Here is a 19,497-nt window from a genome sequence, read left to right as displayed (position 1 = left end):
TTTGATTTATATACTATAACGTCTCTCTTGAAAGTTTTTGCGAGTTTCATGAAGTATCTCTGACACGAAAATAGTGAGTAATTTGTTTTTTTTTTCGTGGCCATAAAAGGAGAAAGAAATGTAATCATTCTTACCACGAGCTTATAGCTGTGACATTAGCATTTGTGATGTTTGCAATTACATTTACTTAGAGCTAGCTACGAGCGAATTCGGGATTTGATACATTAGAAATCATACGCAGATTTATAACTAAAAATCTGTTTTATTGTGTTTCTACACAGTCTGCAATAACGATAATCTCACGAATATACGTTCGACTATAATTCCAAGCAATCGCTAGATCATAAATTACATATTCTACGCATGAATATTAATAAAACAATAACGGTTACGTTTACGTAAAATGGCAGTTGTTGCTATTTTTATTCTGCAGACTATCAAATAGTATCAAATAGTGATTCTGTATACTTTTCCTTCGTAATTATAGCGTCATAAGAAACGCATACATATGTATTTGTTTGGACCTTTAATTTTTTTTTTTTTTTGATTATAATAACTTTCGTTTGATATATTGGATAAATGCAATAATTTACGAACGATAGCCAAAAAGCTTTCGTTGTATCATTTACGAGTTATCATTTTCGTTTTCTTACGTCTTTGGTCCACAGCTAAATTGGTCAGGTTACTGATTTACATTCGAACTGGTCCGTTATATATAGAGGTGATCGTTTTTCGTTTGATATATACAATAATTATCTATATTTTAATTAACGCGAATTTTACGCTGACCATCCTCGTCAAATTAGTCCAAGGAAAATCGATAAAGTTAAAAGCACGAGCGCAACTGCTCGCCGTGTGGATCCATTGCAGGCATCCGCATCGTTGCAAGACTGCACGCATCCACGAACGTATCTAGGAAATTATAATCTACGATTAGTATTTTGCATATTATTTTATCACATGTATGGTTTTATTATCGACTTCCACCAATAATATATAGTTTATGTATTATAGCAATTAAAGGAGACAGCTCTACTTCCTGGTAATTTAAATAAATCGACAGGAGCCAATCCAAAATCGAATCACTTTTTAATATTCTACTAATATAGAATAATAATATAATTCAATATTCAAATATAATTCAAATATTAGAGCTGTCTCCTTATTGCTGCAGATATAATTAAACAACTATAGTCAACTTAAATAAACTTGTCTTAAACATCCTAATATTTTAATTGCTATCGATCAACACGTGTCGTATTAATCATCTAAGTAACATTGCTGATGCAAATGTTTTTATTTTCGTGCATTTTGGCAAACTGATTTAGAAGCGACTAAAATTCACTGCCAGAGAAAGAAGAAGAAATATCGAGAGTTACCATGGCAACGTTAAAAAGAAAAATTTGATTGGAATTTCTTTGGAATATCGAGAAAAAACTATGTCAGTATAAATAATTGCAACGTATAAATGCAATTTGTTTTATCGAACGCGTTCCGTGAAGCAAAGTACGTATTGATTAAAATTAACGTATACAGTCGTAATCACCTAGTTTTTATTTTTTTTTTTTCTCATCCGCAATCGTGTCAGAGGTCGTAGCAATTATAATAGGGGTCAATTTCAGACATGGTAACTCTTGCAATTAGCGCGGAGTGAAAAAAAAAACGAAGTCAAATTATGTTTCTCCACGATCTCACTTACTTGTCGTCGAAATAGAACCCTCCGCAATGTGACATTCTTATGATTTCGGAGTCGGTCGTCAGAGTTCCGCTGTCCAGCGCGCAGCTTCTCACCGTCAAAGAGACCCCGGATTCGTCTAATTGATCACACGTTAATTACAAACATAGTTTTCATCTGTTCCCCTGCTGTTGCCCCGCCGTAAACTCGAGGAAATATAAAAGTTGAAAGTTTTGTCGCAGTTGCGGTTCGCGTGGTATGTTTTCTCGCTTCGATGTTGGAGAAAATTTGGAACTTTATGCAGACACAATTTTAGATACGAATTATTTTCACCTCGTGTTTTTAATGAAAATTATTTGTATGAAATGCGAAAAAATATCGATGTCTGTGTTTCAATGTAACATTACAGTAGTTTCCAACGAAGCCAGCAAATAATTATAACGGTGGTGACACAACCACCAAAATTATAATTTTTAATTATTTCAAAATTACTCTAACGTAAATTTAATTTCTATTCGAATCAAGATTTAAAGATTACCTACACGAAGCTAATTGTTTTCTATTATTTTCGAAAGGCCGCAATCTACAAACATAATCTGTATTATTTTTCTGCAATTATTTAAAATAAATCTACTAATTTTCTTTAACGATATATTTTTTACAATTATCTCCAGCGAGGTACGGTTCTTCTTTAACATTTTTCAAACGTTTTAATCTGGAAACATACATAGGGAAATTTCACGAGATTATTCAGAATAAATTTGGTGATTGTTTCGAGCGATATATTAACTTTTCCGCTGGTGAAACCTCCGTGAACAGACAGTACTGTACCCGCAGGCACAGTGTATTCGTTGAACAGACAGCGCTGAAAGGGGTTAAGGGCCACTCGTGATTACAAAAAGAGGAAAGTTTTACCATATATTCCCGCTATTTTGATGCACGCAGTCGCGGGGAAAAGACCATCGCGCCCTTTGCGACCTCCTAAGCATGGCGACTCCAGGAAGGCCAGACTCCCGTTGTTGTGAAACGGATCGTCACAGGGCTTGTTGTCGCCGTCGATCGACACGCACTTGAAACAATCGATGGCCCAGCCTAATGCGTCAAAGTCGAAATAAAATAGAAAATTATTATTAATTCTAAAAATATTAGATGATTCGCTGAAGTATACATATATCTAGTAGTTGAGCTGTTCAATTGGGCAATTTATTTTCAAATTTCACAATTGGTTATTAAAATTTATCTTGGAATTATTTATATCATTTGTTTGCGATGAATCAAATTATAGACGCAAGTCATTTGTTCATTGAGAAGTAAAACGGTAATCATGTAATTATCTGCATAATGAAATTGAGAAATTTACAAACGACGGACTTGTAAGAGTCTTATATAATAATTTTATTTCGTCATTAATCGTCATTTTAGAATTTCTGAAAAATCATGAAGCGTTTGTTGGGTTTCCCTTCTTCAGGAACTCCCATGTTTTGAGATTTTGGTTATTTCACTTTACATCCAGGCGCATTGGTCTTCTACCTTTAACCTTCGTCTCTTTTAATTTCTCATACATATTTTAAAAGTAGGAGAACCGTAATAACGTGAAAATTATTCACATTCACGACCTATTCCATTGATTTTTGCACCTTGATTATTCATCTTGAGATATAACGAAGAACACCAACTTTATCTCGCCCATTTTTTCATCCAACCTTTTAGTTTCTTATCACTCTATTATCCTAAACCTAATACACAACTCTACATAAATTAATATAAAACAGTTCGTTCCTTTCCAACAAATAAATTTCTAATTCTATACTTACAATTTGTTTAGAAACTAATTAAGTGTCTTACGTGTATTCACTGCTATAACAACGCGCTAAACAATGCGCAAAATTACACATATAATTAGAATGCGGAACATTACATATATAATTTTACTAGCTATTAATCGTTACTGAGGAATTGAAGCTAAAATTTTCATTCAATACACGATGGGTACAACATGTCTTTATTGAATCAGCCTGGTAATCCTTGTCACTCGATGTGACTCGATGTTACAAGACAAGAAGTTAGCACTACAATTGTTAATCAACGCCTGTAACGAATACCAGATAAATGTTACCAAGAGTATCAGTGTGGTTTTAAGAATTGCAAAAACAAGAACTGTAAAACTTGCTATTCTTGATATTTCTAGTGTTAAAAGCGACAAAACCAAGGAATCTACCGATGCTACTTAACTATCTATGAACGCCACTTTAATATTCTCTGAGATATCTAAAACCTGTTATCGTAAAGGATTTGCTACTTCTAATGTCAAAAGCTGTAAGATACGTAAGTCAAGGAGTGTACCAATGCTACCTAGATATCTACAAATATCGCGCTAATGTTATTTGAGACATCTAAAGATTATTCTACTCTGTTGATAAAAAGGACTGACCTTCCGATACGAGGAGCGCGATCAAGGCAAAAGCGAGGATCCAGGAGAGGCCAGTATCCATCTTTGTCCAAGCGTTGAACGCTTCTCCCCGGATGTACGATCGCCTGGTTGCCGTCAGCTGCTGAATGCCCGAGGCCACGAGTCGAGTTCCTCCAGAACTGTCATGTCAGACAGAAGAAAAAAAACCGATGTCGACTACGAGAGATCAACGTCTTCCTAGACGTGAATCGAATCGGACCGAAAAATCCATATAGAGAAGAGATATTCGCCTTGCTACGTTCCTCGAATCCACGTATCACGTTTCCAACGACCCGCACTTATGTTTTGCCGTTGGTTACCAAGGTGATGATTTCCTCGCCGTCGATTTCCAACCTTTCTCGTAGGGATTCGTATCCCGATCGATGATCTCTCGTGATGACTTTCCTCGTTGTAACGCTCGTAAAAAAAAGAAAAAAAAGAAAACGTCGCAAACACCAGTTTTAAAGCGTTCGTTCTTCTTTCGTCGAGTCGCTTTGGCGATTGAACTGACCTAGCTGGTACGCAGTAGGGAACTTCATAGGCTGGAACAGTTTGTAATTGCGTGATACTGTTTTCCGACTAAACGACGAAACGGGAGATTGCCGCACGCGAATTGTGGGCGCAGTTGCGACTTACAGGTGCGCACAGTCGCGCGGATGTTTCGTTTACTGGTCCTGTATTGGTTCACACGTGCAGTGTGGTGGAAAGTGAGTCGTTGTGGGATTTTGGCGTTTAGCAGTGGGTACTGGGTGATGGGTGATGGGTGTTGCTGTTGGTGATCATACGGTATGGGGATGATTACTGGTTCGTTCAGGTGTGCAAATAGTAATCGGAAATGTATACTTACGCGTAATATGTAGCGTGGGAAATTATATTAATTAGAGGATTATGATATAGAATGGATTTTGAATTTTAGAATTGAATCAGAATTGAATAGCATCGAAATGTGTATCAATGAAAGTAAGAGATAGTACACTGGATAATAGAATAATTATAATAAACGTAGACTATATAATAAATATATATGTTTAATCAAGAAAGAAATTCCATTTTGAGATCAAGGTTTATTTATTCTGCGAAATTATAATAATGGTGTATGAAGAGAAAATATAGTTCATTTCGTAAAGGTGTAATATGTAAATAATAGAAAAGGGTATCTTGTTCGTAGTATCGCTGGACTATTCACTAATTCATGCACACTGATGTTAGGTGACTATATAACAAGGTGTCTCAGGGGAAATTTTATTATTCTAATACACTTTCCAAGTCATCTTAAATGCAACAATTACTAATTAGATATATTATATCTATGGTAAAAAAAGTTCCCCACGTTGTTTTAACGCAACTTTAAACATATATATATTTCGTTATCAACTACAAATTATACGAATAGTATTTAGTATACAATTTGTCATCCACATATATTTATAGTATTCTCTAAAGCACAGTGGTATTTCCCCTGATACATACTATATAAATACAGAGGTTTCTAAAGAGAGATACGAAGACCACAAGTGAAAATCATGATAAATCACATTTTCTATGAACAATTTTGAAATTCAATTTGCTATCGATAAATTTCATATTGAAACATCTTTTGATTTGATTTTCGAACGAGATACATGCTTTTAGATGCTATTGGATTTTTAAAAGATATTAATGACACGATTTATATATATATATACACAGTCTAATACCAATTAAGTCAAATAGTTGTTGAATAAAACGATAATCCATTCTTGTAAAACACTGTGGTTTTATCACTTATCTTTAAATGTCGTGTCACGTTAAAATATTTCTTCGTAGCTAAAAAGTCAACAAAAATATGGTCTTCGTGTCTATGATCAATAACTTAGAAATTTACAAAGGCTACACGATTATTCGACATTAATAACATTCTTCGTATTACCTTATTAATTAAATACGGCGTGCTGGTTAGTAGGAGTGTTATTCGGCAGACGGTCTCGTTGGGAAATACTCGGTGAGAGAGGCCGTGCACGGAAGAACGCGGCGAGATAACAGGGGATGGATTCAAAATAGCGCGGGTCGCGCATGCGCAGATGATCGCGGGCCAATCACCTCGTTGCTCCGAAGCGGCCGTCCGTCTCTGTCGTAGCGACACTGCGGGTACACGATGTGATAGTATTTTTCGAAAAATGTGTCGGTCTTTCGCGCACTCATGCATCCGGTTTTTCACGTGAGCCCGCCGCGATCACCGAGTGCTTTGTCTCGTGCTTGGCATCACCGTCGGCGTGAGAATAATGGGCCAGTCGTCGAGCAACACCGGGCACAGCGGTGAGTCCCTCGATTTCACATCCGTGTTTGTAATCGTGTGTTGTCGGCCCTCCCGACGTTTTTTCGAATCGCACTGAACGCTTGACATGTGTCAACTGCGAGGGCTCTTGACTTTGCTGCCAGCTCCTGCGCAAGTTTCGTTGACTTTTTCCGTGGCATTGCGTCGTTTGCAGCGAGAACCTTCTCGACCAGGTCGAGTTCTCGCCGAGACAACGCCAGCTTTTTCTCGATTAATTCCGACGATCACACGCTGGCGTTTGAGGTTATGTCAATGGTCACATCGATGTAACGGTGATCGCGGAATCGTCTCTCGGCTTTATCGTGACACCGCGTTACGTGACATCTCGATGTTTTCCATCGTCATGCTTTCATTTTCCGATATTTCTTTTCCTCGTTTCGATGATACCGTTTGCTCGTCATCGATTGTCGATTTAACTGCCGCAGTGGTTGAATGTGCGCAAAACGATCGTTATCGCCATAGCGTTCTTTTTTAAATTCAGCTGATCGGCCAGTTCGATACTTTCTCGCCAATCATATCGGTTTATGAATTTTATGACTGCACGTACATTCAGGATATCAACAATGCATTTGTTTTTTTCCATTGTTAAAATCGGTCGAATTGCCGATGAATTATCGGAATTCTTTATGTAATTTTCCATAGATATGGAGTCGTTTGAAGACCAACACCAACAGCCAACAGAGTTTGTTTATAACCGTAGAACATGAATGACTTTTGTAGTTTTTAGGTGTCGTACTTTTTTAATGAGATGTTACTATACATAGTGGTAATTATATCAGCTCAGTGTAGAAGCTCAGTTGCGTAATAATATAAATATATGTAAATACTTGATTGAGTGTTTAATTACTATTGGCATAGTTTAATAGCCGAAGTGATATACGAGAAGAAATATGTGGAAGAAAATAGATAGTTTAGATATTATTATAATTGATCAGATCCTTTGATAATTTAACAAAATACACAATTAATTCTTAAATACCAGATTAGCTAATATATTTTCCTTTTTTATCGACCGATCATCCGAATAGGCTGTAGGTAGGCGACATCTGCTTCGAAGTATGTACATTCGCAATTTACCTCGTCGGTAATGATGAAAGTATATTATTTTGTACTATTGGAAAATTTAAATTCTTTATTTAAAAATATTAACAACGGTATGAGTAATACGAAGAGTATAGTAATTGGTTTCGGAAAGAATTATTTAATTAAATTAATAAAAAAGATAAAGCAATTAATTTTAATTCTTTCATTTAGTCTTCTTATATGTACTTTGAATTAATTCTTTATTAATATGTTACTGATATATAATCTGTTTTAGTATATTAATTACATTTGTCATAACTTTTTAATTAAATTCTTTAAGTTGCGACTAATGTAATTCTTAGTTGTGTTTTCTTTAATTTGATAACTAAACGATTAAGCTTTCATTATTTGTGACGAGTATTCGTGGAAAATGAGTTATCCAGATATTTTCATCGCATTCGGTGAAGTAGTATGCGTTGAAAAATCAACAAAGCATCGTATCGTTGTCCAATTATCTTAATAATGAAATAGGAAAACAACGAGAACACGTTACGATCAAATAAAAAACTTTTTCTTGCTATAATGCACACAGCAGCTGGACATATTACAAATAACAGCATATGGGAATCGGCGAATTCATTAACCAAATAATATCTCATATTTAAAAGTAAAATATGAAGTACGAACATATACACAACAATATATCTACCCATACTCTACATATAAAATGAACAATTAGATGCACACCCTATATAGTCTACGGATATTTACGCATTCGTGAGAAATTCGATGTTCCATTACACAATATAAAATATCCAAAGAATGGCAATGTCTCTTTAAAATATCCAGCAGCTGAAACGAACCTCTACCTACGATAAAATTGCATAAATAGCCGCAATTAAATAATCACATATCATTAAATTGTATATCGTTTATGTAGAACGCAGGTGTACGTATAGATGATTACTAGTCATGATCGTTGATTTATTTAAGAAATTTCTCATTCTTTATGTCTCTCAATTTTTGTACAATATTTTGCACTTAGCCTAAAAATATCCCGTATAAATACTTTTACAGAGAAAGAGTACTGCAACTGTATTATATACTTAATTAACACTCTGACAATTTATTAAAATAGTATCGCCTCTCTAAAGAAGTTGGCAATTTCGTCCAACACCGCACAAAATTCCCTGTTTTCACGCGAATCATCCGTACAAACAGATCACCGGCTCTGTTAATTAATCGAGGATCGGCGGACGAGACGTTTCCCTTCCGTACAAATATTTTGCCAGCTGCGTTTCTTGCCGCGCGTCCATCGGTACCAGCAAACCGGCAACACCTTTCGATTTCATTTCGTACGATGGTTCTGGCTTGCAAGATGCTATGCGAGGTAGTGGCTTGAAACACAGGTACCCCAAGGTATAGCTTGGCGTGGGCCACAGATGTTATTGTCATATGGCAGACACACGGCTCTCGGGATTCGGAGCCGTAAAACCGCGACTCTCCAGGTCCAAGAAATCCTTCTGTGGTAGCCAACGCGCCGCTGTTATATTAATCTAATAGACGTCACGCGACCAAAACTGATAGAACCGGTCGATTTAACTATCGGAATAGCCCAAACGATGGCTTTTCAATCTTTTCTGGATTCTTTGCAGTTTTTATGCAATTGGATAGGATGAATTTCTGAGAAAAGTTTGTCTATTCCGTACGATTCTTTGTTCGTGGCTTCGTGGGTTTCTTCTTGGTGGATTTATTCTCAGAAACTTTAAACTCTCAGAATTGGTTTTCTGAATCTCCGAGAACATTTTTGCGCAAGGTACGGGCGATCGTAGTTTCCACTTTTTAGTTTCGTTTAGTTTTCGGCACGAGTGATCGTTCTTTCTCGTTGCATCTTTCGAAGCACAGTGGATCCGCAGGAAAATCTAGCGATTTTTCGAAAAGATACGAGTGACGTTTCTCTTTCCTCGCATCATCCACTTTTTGTCCTACTGGACAAATTGTAAAATGTAAATAAATAAATAAAAAAAAAGCACCGAACGATAAAATCCACTTTTTGCATCTGTACGCGTGTAGCTTCCCGAGAAAACCGAAACTTTTCTACGAGATTCTTGTATCTGTTTTAAAGAAAATACAAGTGCCCATTCTCCTCTTGCTCAGTCTCAACTTGTTCGAAGTTTCGTTAGAAGTTTCTGGGAACGCAGAAGCAGTTCTCAAGCTGTGCGCGAATTTTTCGAAAAAAAAAAAAACAGGCGATTCAAATTTCTTAATCCTCTAATACTTCTTAACCCTGTCGCGTTCTTATCGTCATTTTCGATTTGCAATTGTATCGTTGCAACGTTAAAGGATATCCTCAGTTCGGATTAAAATATAGGAAAATTGTTATCGATGGTATCTACGCGATGGCTGGTTTCGATTTTACGCTAAATAAACATCCTCTGGAAGCATCGGAAATTCTCTTCCTTTTTCTAAAATCAAAACGAGATCGAGATATGAAAATCCGAGTATCATAGCGAACTCGTGTATCGTTTAAAAACTTTTAACTAATTCGAAAGTTTCAGAACGAAAGCAGGAAAATGGACGAATGAAGGAAATGAGGAAATTGGCAGCAATTTGAAAAGAGTGTCAGTCGTCTCGTTAACGTAATCGATATTACGTTCGCGAATGGCGATTGATTAATTACGAGCGGAAACGTAGCGACGTGTACGAGGTCAAAGGTAAAACTTCCGGGGAACGACGGAGGAAAACTCGTAGACGATGCAGCGACTGGGGTTCAGGGCAGCGACCCAGTTCTCATATGTATTTATACCAGAAGACGCTATGCCGGTTGCGTGTGGCCATTTTGAAGTGGCAAGAGGAGAGAAAGGGAGCAACGGGGCGAGCCGAGGAAAGACAGGGAGAAAAGAGAACCGTCTCGTGCGTCACGAGACACGCCACAGGGGCTAATGAATCTGGAAATTTAATTCCGACTTGTGCGGGAAAACCGACGGCGGGGCGAATGTGTTGCGCACCGAGTAATTTTGCCGCCACTGGATTATTTATAGATAAGCAACAAGTAATGGAAGACTCTTTTTAACCTTCCGCGGTAATACACTTCTCGTTCAGATGTCTTGGCTTCTAGGACATTTCCTATTTTTAGGAAAACCTCGACGTCGGATGAGAATTTTAAATTGCAACATTGCCGGATTCGGTTGACATTACCGTTTCCGAGAATTTTGAAGAGTTTTGTCAAGCTCGTTATTTTCATTTCATCGCACTCGTGTTTCTATAATAAACCATTTTCCTATCGTATCATAGCGGTAAGACAATTATGTAATAGAAACAACGTGTTGGATATTTTATGTTGGAGATTAATTAATGGAAACACGTAAATGGATAGACGTCTGGTCAATTTGAATTAGAACTTGGTTTTCAGTTTTTGTAGAGTTTTTAATATCGCACGTAACTTGTTGCTAGAAATACGTTCGAGAAAGATGAATAGAAATTTCACTGGCTAAATTACGTGCTTACTATGTTTCTTTTAGAAGGGAATGTTAATCGCGTAATTTTATGTTTTCCATTCTTACGGTATAGTGTTTTGAATTGCATTTAGAATATGTCGATCGTCCGAGGTTCGTCAGATTTCATGCAAATGTGCAAACTTTCTTTTTGTTATTTATGCAATCGTTAACGAAGGAATCACGTAATAGCAAATTTTTCATATTTCTTGGAGCGCGCAGTTACGCAAGAGTTCGAAAACTTGGCGAGGGAAATTAAATGCACACAGGAGTTTCAGAAAACTTGGTTATTAACTACGAAAAGAAGTTTTACCGTTACTGGGTGGACCGTAAAGTCGAGGAAACAAAGTAAGAAGTTCGTTCGAGATTCGTGATCGATGAGAACTGCATACGTTTTCGTGTCAGAGGTAACTTAGTTTATCCATTTAGAAAATTAAATTATGCATATACTGTCGTCCAACCAACAAGTAGCGTTCAAGTTAGAAAATCAATGCAAATAGACTCGTCGTGTTCTTTCTGCGATCTCCATATTTTATCTTAAATAATACCGCGGATATTTATGCAACTTTTTATTTTTTTAAATACATACGAGTGAAGAAACGAAATTGTTTTACGCGCTGAATATTATAATGACTAATCTAATTCCTATGTACATATTACGTTCACTGTGTGTATTTTTGTACCTTAAAATTTTCCATAAATATAACAAATCCTGCAGTCCAGTTATGAGTAGACTCGTTCGTATTTCATAGCTTTCGTTTCTTATTTTCGATATACAACGAATAAAAAATTGGTTTACCTATCAAGACTATATAGAAGCAAAAATCATCATGCTTTGGATCGTATTTTAAGCATTCTGAGAAATTTTGTAAATTCTGCAAATTTTCCATAAATGCATAACAATTCTCGGCCTACGCATCCTTTCGAATACAATTTCTTCAGACCTCTGTTCATCATCAATCAAACGTCAATAAAATTCTGTTTTCTAGACCGCGGATTTTTAAATGTTTCACATTATAAATCCACATAATACCTAAAATATCCAAAATATTTATTACAACACACATGAACAGATGAAACAAATTTCTACCTGAATCCCATTCGTTAATTAGTAATGTTCGTAAAGGTATAAAAACACATAAAAATCCGTGCTCCTTCAATTTCGTGAAAACTCCATCAACCGTATCAACGCCATGAAGCGTCTCGAAGAGCTCGTCGTTTCCGGCTAATCGGAATCGTCTGGTGGCCGATGACGTTTTCGTTACGAGATTCGCGTGGCTTGCACAATCTCGAGCGTTGTCCCGCTCGATCATCGAGTTTCCCAGATCCACGGCGATGTTTTCGTTTCGCCAACATCTCTTGGGTAGAGAAAGACGATCTATAAATCTAAGCTGCGAGAGGGATCCTCCCACGCGTCTTGGCCCAGCTGATCTCAGGCCGAAGCGTCGCACAATGAATCGCCTTTAAAGCTCGTCTATTTACCGTCCTTCTGTGCAACCGGGGAAAAAGAAAATCTGCGAAACAGTTGTGCGCGGTTTAAAGCCAGGTTGCCAGGGAAAAAATAGAGAAACAGATTTCGTTGCGCAAGAGTCGCTTGAGCGACGACCTTTGTCAGCCGTTTTGTGACTCGAGAGACATTGTCAGGTAGAGGTTCGTGGCACTTTGTAAAATCGATGGAAATTTGGAAACTGTCGGTGGATCGCAGAAAACACGTGCGATTTGTTGGGTGAGATGCCTGAGAAATTTAAGGTTTCAGAAGACGGTCGATCAATTTACGTACTTGGAAATCGTGAAATTTGTTTTATTTCACGTGTAACGCAAATAGGAATTCAGTAATGCGTGGAATCGATAGAAATCTGGAGACTCTTTAACCGAGTCATGGAAAACACGCGAACAAATTAGCTGAAATATTTTCGGGGGATTTAGATTCTGTGTAATTTCGAAGGATGGCAATTAATCGTTTGCAAAATTGCATCGCGTTAAGCAATGAATTATCGCGTTGAATCGATGCACACGCATTGTTCGCTTCTCGAAATTGAAACTATATGACGATTTACAGATTAGATTCGATCGCGAGCATACAGAACCTTGTTAATCGTAAGAAAAGACTATGTTTCGAAAATAACCACGATTTTTCCAAAAGGAAAGTAAAAGAGCAAGAATTAAGCAAATTTTTCCATCATCGTGATGCTTAAAGAACCTTAATTTCTACGCTACGATACAACAGCCACGATAACCACGCGTTTCGCCGTTAAATTTATTTTTATCGACAGTCATGGAAGAAAAAAACGTAGAAATACAAGCAGGTGTGGATGCCAACCGAATGATATAAACCTGCGACAACAACCAAATTCGTATGGATAAACCGCGATAAACGAGACGTTCTGCTCGTAAAACGAACGATCATATATTCCACGCCCTACACAGTCGAGAAGCGTGACCTTTTTCTCGAACAGACAGTCGAAACGAGCTGTATTTCGCGATGGCACGAGCACGGATGTAGTTTATTGACGGATGATTCCGATCGAGCGTCACTTCGACTGAACGAGAAACGATACAGACGAATCTACACACACGCGAGTAACCAGAAATAAAACGGTTCCAGGCTGTACGATTGCGGGTTCGACTTGAACCATTCACGAGCCGCTGCTAGTCTTATTTATTTACTGGCACCGGATTAATTTAGCGCCACTTCCGGCTACTGGACAGAACATCGAAACCATCAAGTGTTGGCGTAATTCGCGGGTCACTGATTAGTTTCGTGTTACCAGATATCGAATCACTTTCTGGCTGTTGTCTTGGCAAACGAGTGAGAAATTTCGTGGACATTTTCATGGCTGCGAAAAAATTTGTTTAAATCGCGCTTATTAAGTCTGCGATTGTTACAGTTCGATGTCTGAAAAATACTCGTAAGAATCGATGTATCTTTGAATTTCGAAAGAATTGTGCTGATCTAGTCGGTTAGCTTTTACTTTCCTGCGTGCAACGTTAAGCTCGCCATGATTTCTCCAACACATATTGCATGTAAAGGAAGTTCGCTATTAATCGACAGGGAACATGTGTTTTTGAGGAAATGAACATGCAAAGAACGCGTACAATTTCAAATTTCTAAATTGACTACGTAATTGTAATCTACAAAAATCTAGCAACTTGCCGTGAAACCGTAACGTATGGAAAAACTCCGCAGCTTCGTATGTGTTCGAAATCAACGTTGAATTTTTAACCAGGACCCAGTTACCAGAAACGTCGGTCATCGACATCAGATTGTATCAAACAGACTTAGAATTGGACACGCCAGACTCACACACGCATATCTAATCCCAAAATCTAACTCATCAGTGTACGACATCTGCAATTGTCAAATTACCGTCAAACACATCCTCTTAAATCTCCCTGAATAGAATTACTCTCGCAAGAAATATCAAATCAAAGGAACTTTAAGCGAAAATCTCTGCGATAGAAACCAAGTTTCACAGGTTTTCTTCTCCCCGAGAAAATAACGCCGTTTAACAAAATCTGATTAAAATGCAATCGAATAGAATAATACCTATATATATAAAAAGAAAATTTTATTCCAATTTTCCAAACGTTTCGCACAAGTTATCCACATTATACTCACATGTATCGTACCGTTATTAGGTTGTCCGAAAAGTTTCTTTTGTTTCGTAAGGTGATAATAGATGTACAACAATTTCTGTTTTATATTATTTTATTGAATCAAGTATGATCTATTTCGTATATTTCTATTATTACGTTCGTGCATAATTCAATAAACTAATATAAAACAAGAAATATTGTGCGTCTATTATTTCCTTATAAAACGACAGAAACGTTTCGCACAAGCCGATATATTGTACCACGTGTTTGTGAAGTTTAATCGTTTCATCACAAAATTTGTTACCGTTAGCAAAAAAATGTCCAACAGGTCTAAATGTCCAAGATCTTTCATTAAATATTCTACCGTTTAATGTCAAGGGTGTATGTTCCACGTGTTAATATATAATATATTCATTATGCGTGTTAATTCGTGCGTGTTCACGCACGAACCCGAGCAGAGAGCGTACGATAATGTGAAAAGACGGATACATCGGTATAAGGAACTGTGGTATCTCGCACCCAGAAATATCTACCGTGTTGAGATAGCTGCACACGTGAGCCAGTATTTTACATAGAGACACGTGTGTACTGGTCGCGTGCTTCAACTATGCATATGCCATCACCACGTATTTCCGTGTTCGTATGGGCCATCGTCCTCGCAGCCGTCTGCCACTTCCGTCTGCTGCGTGTCTTCCTCCACGCCACTGTTTTAACATCCTCCGATACCGCGTTCAACAGTTATTTTATCGCGATATTAGCTATATACCGTGGTGATTCATAATCTTTCGATCAGAAATTTGCACAGTTGCGAAGTTAAGGATTGTTAAAAACGATCCTATTTTAGATAGGCGAATTTTAATTCTTGCAAATACAAATAGGCGATAATGAAGCAACGCAAAAGTGAGAAATAAAGAAATTGTTATATACAAGAGACTGGGAATCCGAATGAGCGACGAATTCGATTAATCGGTTGCGTGAAACACTGGGAATTTTTATTCGAACGGTAGGTGGTATGCGAAACACGAGAACTAACATGGACTAACCTTCTCCCATACACCTTTGCCACAATTTTCTGCCGCTAGATTATACTTTAATATTAAACCTTGCTCTACGAAAGATATCTTATAAGACTGAAATTTAGAACTGTGGAACTACCGAGATATTTATAATAGAAAGGAAGCAATGTTTCTCACGAAGTTGTAACACGTAATCGGTGATATCTGACTGACGACGAATCATCGCCAGTAACGCGTTGCAGTGATTAACGCGGCTGTAAAAGGATGGCGAATTAAGAGGAACACAGAAGAATTTCGTCGAGGAACAGAAATAAACGAAAAGTTTAGACGATGTGGCAGAGAAAAAGACGCGATAGACCTCGTGAAAAAGGGTCGTAGATCCTCGCGGCGTGGAGCAGGTCGAGTGAAAAATAGCATCGAACGGGAAACCGGTCGAAAAGTTTTGAAATAAAAATGGCAAAAGAGAGATGAAAGCGCGCGGAAAGCCGGGGTTGGCCAGGGAGGCAGTGGAATTTTGAGAGCGTAGAATTCGAGGAGGAGCACAAAACACGGATATATAGTCTCGATAGCGGGCTGTTAATTCAGCCCTGGCCACCGGCTATTCCCAGTGCAGAACGTTGCAACACACGGGACGAAAGTAATCCCGCCACGCTGTATTCTTAACCCGTTGCACCGACGTCGGTGGGGCCAGCGAGGACGAAAGGGGGAGGTAAAAAAGGGCAAAAGAGTGCGTCTATGACGTCAATTGGAAAAGGTTCCTCTCGTGCCACGGGGCGCGAACTGCGGCTACTCTCATCGGGGGCCCCGTGTTCGGTGTCGCTCTCGTGGCATCGAAGCCAGTTTCCTCGTCTTATCCTCCACCAGACACTGGTATAGGATCAGGTTTTCGTTCATCATATCGTTTGTATCTCGATTTTGTCCGAAACAGGCAGTCGATGAATTTTCCTTCTCCTTTGGGCTGAAATCGTCCTGAAGAAAATAATTATTTTTATTATCGCTTTTTATTTTTAGCGGCATTTTAGTGGGAAGAGACTTTTGGCTAAATAACGCGTTGACTAGCATTTTTATCGATCAGATATCGATTTGTATTATGGAAGAGAGACGTAGCAAGGTAAGAATTTGCTGTTTCGTAATCCGGCAAAAATGAGTTTGATGTATTATTTGCTACTTATTTTAGGAATATCGAGAGGGAAGGGTGGGCTTTCTTGGTAGATTTTGACGAGCTTCCTTCTTGTTACGATAGGAGAAAAATGGTATCTACCACGTTTCATAAATCTTATATCGAATGCGGATTTTGTGAAATGAGAAGAAACGAATGAAAACGAACTTGATACTTTTGTTACTTGTCTTAGAAACATCGAATAGGGTTTCTATGGATTCCTGATAACACGAGACGACTCGAAAGATTTGATGCTTCCTTAAAAAGTAGTTACTCCTACAGTATACGCGTTACAATTTCGTGTATCTTTATTACAAGTTGATAGTCTCTTACGATGATCAAACTTTGGCCAACTTGTTCTAACCTTTACTTTGTTTAAATTCGCTTTTGTTACATAACTTTTCTCGGTCGAATCGAACTCTAGTTAACGAGAGGATAAGATCGAGGCGAATGCTTTTTGAATGGGGTCAGACGCGATGCATGGAACGCAATTGTTACAAAGACGTCTCGCAACAATATCCAGCACTGAAACTTTTTACAAGGAACGTAACGTTTCAAATAATTGTTTACGAAATCCCCTAAGTGGTTAGTAATAATCCTGTCTACATCTATCGTTTTATTCCTCCGCTGATAGACGCGCATAAAGGATCAATTAATAATCTATCGCACTACGTTTGTTAGGTTTTTCCATAAACGTAAACGATTAACGTTATTTCTACACGCTTTACCATACTAAAATAGATCTCTGAAATAATCTACCGTAGAATCGATTAATCTGTCTACACTACGTTTCTGACATTTTTCTATAAATGTTTAGCGTTATCTGTGCCGTTTCAAACACACCTAAACACATCTAGACGCACTCTCGCTGTACGAAAATAGATGCGGGAAAAAATTGCTCAAGGGAAGAGAAAGATTGTTCGGGCGTGTAAAATTCGTTTCTATACCACTGGTCTGGTCTTGTCCGTCTGCGTTTCTTTCTTCTCGTTTCCTCTTCTCCGTCTTCTCCTCGTTAGAATAGGCGAAAGTACGCAGGGAGTGGCATCCACGCGATTCGCGCGAGAGAATTGGCCGCTCGTCAAAGAGGCTATTTGCAACCCTCGCGGATTAATTTTAAGAGGGGAACGACGGTTTAGGAACCTCCCCCTCCCCGTAACCGCGTCGGTGTCGCCGTTTCGCGGATCGCTGTCTCGCGGTTTCCGTTTTTGATGGTCGCGAGAATGCGCCATTTCCACTCGACCGTAGCAAACAACAGAATAGTCTACTTAGATGATCGTTACCGTGAAGAACGTCGAAAATATCTCTTCCTTTCGAATAAATCAATTCATTCGTTTACACGTTTTGGCACGCTTTTGGTTTTTCGAGAGGCGGTCGAGCTGCGCTCTCGCTCCAACGTTTCGAAGACGCAAATGTGTAGCTCGTTACGCGATACAAAAACCAAAAACGTGATATCCAATCGTGGTGGAAGCTGCAGGTAGAAAGTGAAATTTATATATTTTGTTTGTAATCTTGTTTCTGTAATTTTCATCTTTCTTTGTGAGATTTCGTGCGACGAAGAGATTTTTCTCATTGAAAATGTCTTTGTTAATCGTTAACTGGTTGAAGAATATTGTAGCTGTTTGCATATGTACAGTACCTTTGTTTTATCTTCTGTGGACGAGCGATACTTGAAAGTATACCGTGGACGTCTTAGTGATTTCTTGATACGATGGAAAGATGAAATGCAACAAAATTGTAGTATAGAAGAGCGTCTTAAGAAAGATGGAAACTCTACTTTGGAACACCTAGTCTCAGCCTATGTATTACCATAATCCGCGTTAATCTACGTGAAAAATACCACGAATCAAACTATTTCCAAGTACATAATTAATATGAAAACATAGAATGTATATTAAGAATATATTAACAATACTTTCATTAATATTTTGACGATATTTATATTACATTGTTCGAGTTATTACTTGAAACACTTGTATTCCATATTTATATATTATGATATTCCACATATGCTTCGTTGTTGAAAACTGAAAAGAAACTTGAACTAAGCGATAAAACGTGTCGAACATTACACGTTTATTATCTTCTGCCTTCTAGTTTCGAGAGGTTTCTGGTCTCACACGCGACACCTCACAGATTCTACGTAACATTTACTTACTCACATCTTACTCTTTATTCATCACTTCATAAATAAACTTTGCCTAATTACTTTGACAATCGATCTAATCAATCCTAAGCTCTTAGCAACTCTTCCAACGATCGTACTTTATATATAACAAACGATAGAGTAAATCGTAATGTAAATGTCCAACGAACGCTTGCAGCAGCTCCTTTCGAACGAATCGATGGAAAAGCACCCCGAAAGTTCGAAACGGGGCGCGGTCCTTTATTCCTGCTGGCGATTAATTATGCGAGTCCACCCTTTTGGCGCAATTAAGCCGTCAGTTTCCAGCGTTCGACTGGCGCGTGAAAGACAGGGTCTACGCACGTTCGCGGGGAGAAAAGAGGCGAAACACTGCCGCGAGAAAGACTTTTATCCCTCGTTAAGGGAGCACGATGGGCAACCCTCGCAATTATAGAAACCACCCTTCGACGAACTTGAGCTGCCGGCTCTTGGAGGAAAATTCGTGCGGTGGATGGAGCGGAATTATGCTTACCCCGTTGTCAAAGGATTCAAACGCGACCGTTTCGTCTGAACGGGACTCGCGGAACCTCCCCACAGGCGCATTCATCGCGAGATATAACCGTGAACTCGCTCGATGGGCTACAGTTT

The 19,497-nt window shown here is 38.2% G+C and overlaps 2 protein-coding genes across 2 annotated transcripts in view; one reads left to right on the top strand and one right to left on the bottom strand.

Annotated features, from left to right (window-relative positions):
• Positions 1-242: 242 nt before the first annotated feature.
• On the bottom strand, positions 243-6,152 carry LOC117157146 (uncharacterized). The gene is made up of 5 exons (XM_033334929.2): positions 6,034-6,152; positions 4,107-4,666; positions 2,591-2,767; positions 1,700-1,814; positions 243-912 (listed from the first exon to the last, which is right to left on the bottom strand). The coding sequence occupies exons 2-5, from the start codon at positions 4,165-4,167 to the stop codon at positions 798-800; spliced, it is 468 nt and encodes a 155-aa protein (XP_033190820.1). The 5' UTR covers positions 4,168-4,666; positions 6,034-6,152; the 3' UTR covers positions 243-797.
• Positions 6,153-6,237: 85 nt separating this feature from the next.
• Positions 6,238-19,497, top strand: part of neur (E3 ubiquitin-protein ligase neur) — a 114,169-nt gene continuing 100,909 nt past the window's right edge. Inside the window, exon 1 of the mRNA XM_033334928.2 lies at positions 6,238-6,419. Coding sequence (XP_033190819.1) covers positions 6,386-6,419 — 34 coding nt within the window. The 5' untranslated portion in view covers positions 6,238-6,385. The remainder of the gene's footprint in view (positions 6,420-19,497) is intronic.

This window comes from Bombus vancouverensis, chromosome 15 (assembly GCF_051014615.1).
Source record: "Bombus vancouverensis nearcticus chromosome 15, iyBomVanc1_principal, whole genome shotgun sequence".
NCBI lineage: Eukaryota > Metazoa > Arthropoda > Insecta > Hymenoptera > Apidae > Bombus > Bombus vancouverensis.
The sequence above is the reverse complement of the archived record's forward strand: the minus strand, read 5'-3'. Positions and strand labels throughout refer to the sequence as shown.

Excerpts from the sequence above, each read along its gene's own strand:
- LOC117157146 (XM_033334929.2), bottom strand. The coding sequence starts at position 4,167 with ATGGATACTGGCCTCTCCTGGATCCTCGCTTTTGCCTTGATCGCGCTC. Across the intron at positions 1,815-2,590 it reads CAAAATAGCGGGAATATATG|ACGAATCCGGGGTCTCTTTG; the intron begins GTAAAACTTTCC and ends GTGATCAATTAG. Across the intron at positions 913-1,699 it reads GGGTTCTATTTCGACGACAA|ATACGTTCGTGGATGCGTGC; the intron begins GTAAGTGAGATC and ends ATAATTTCCTAG.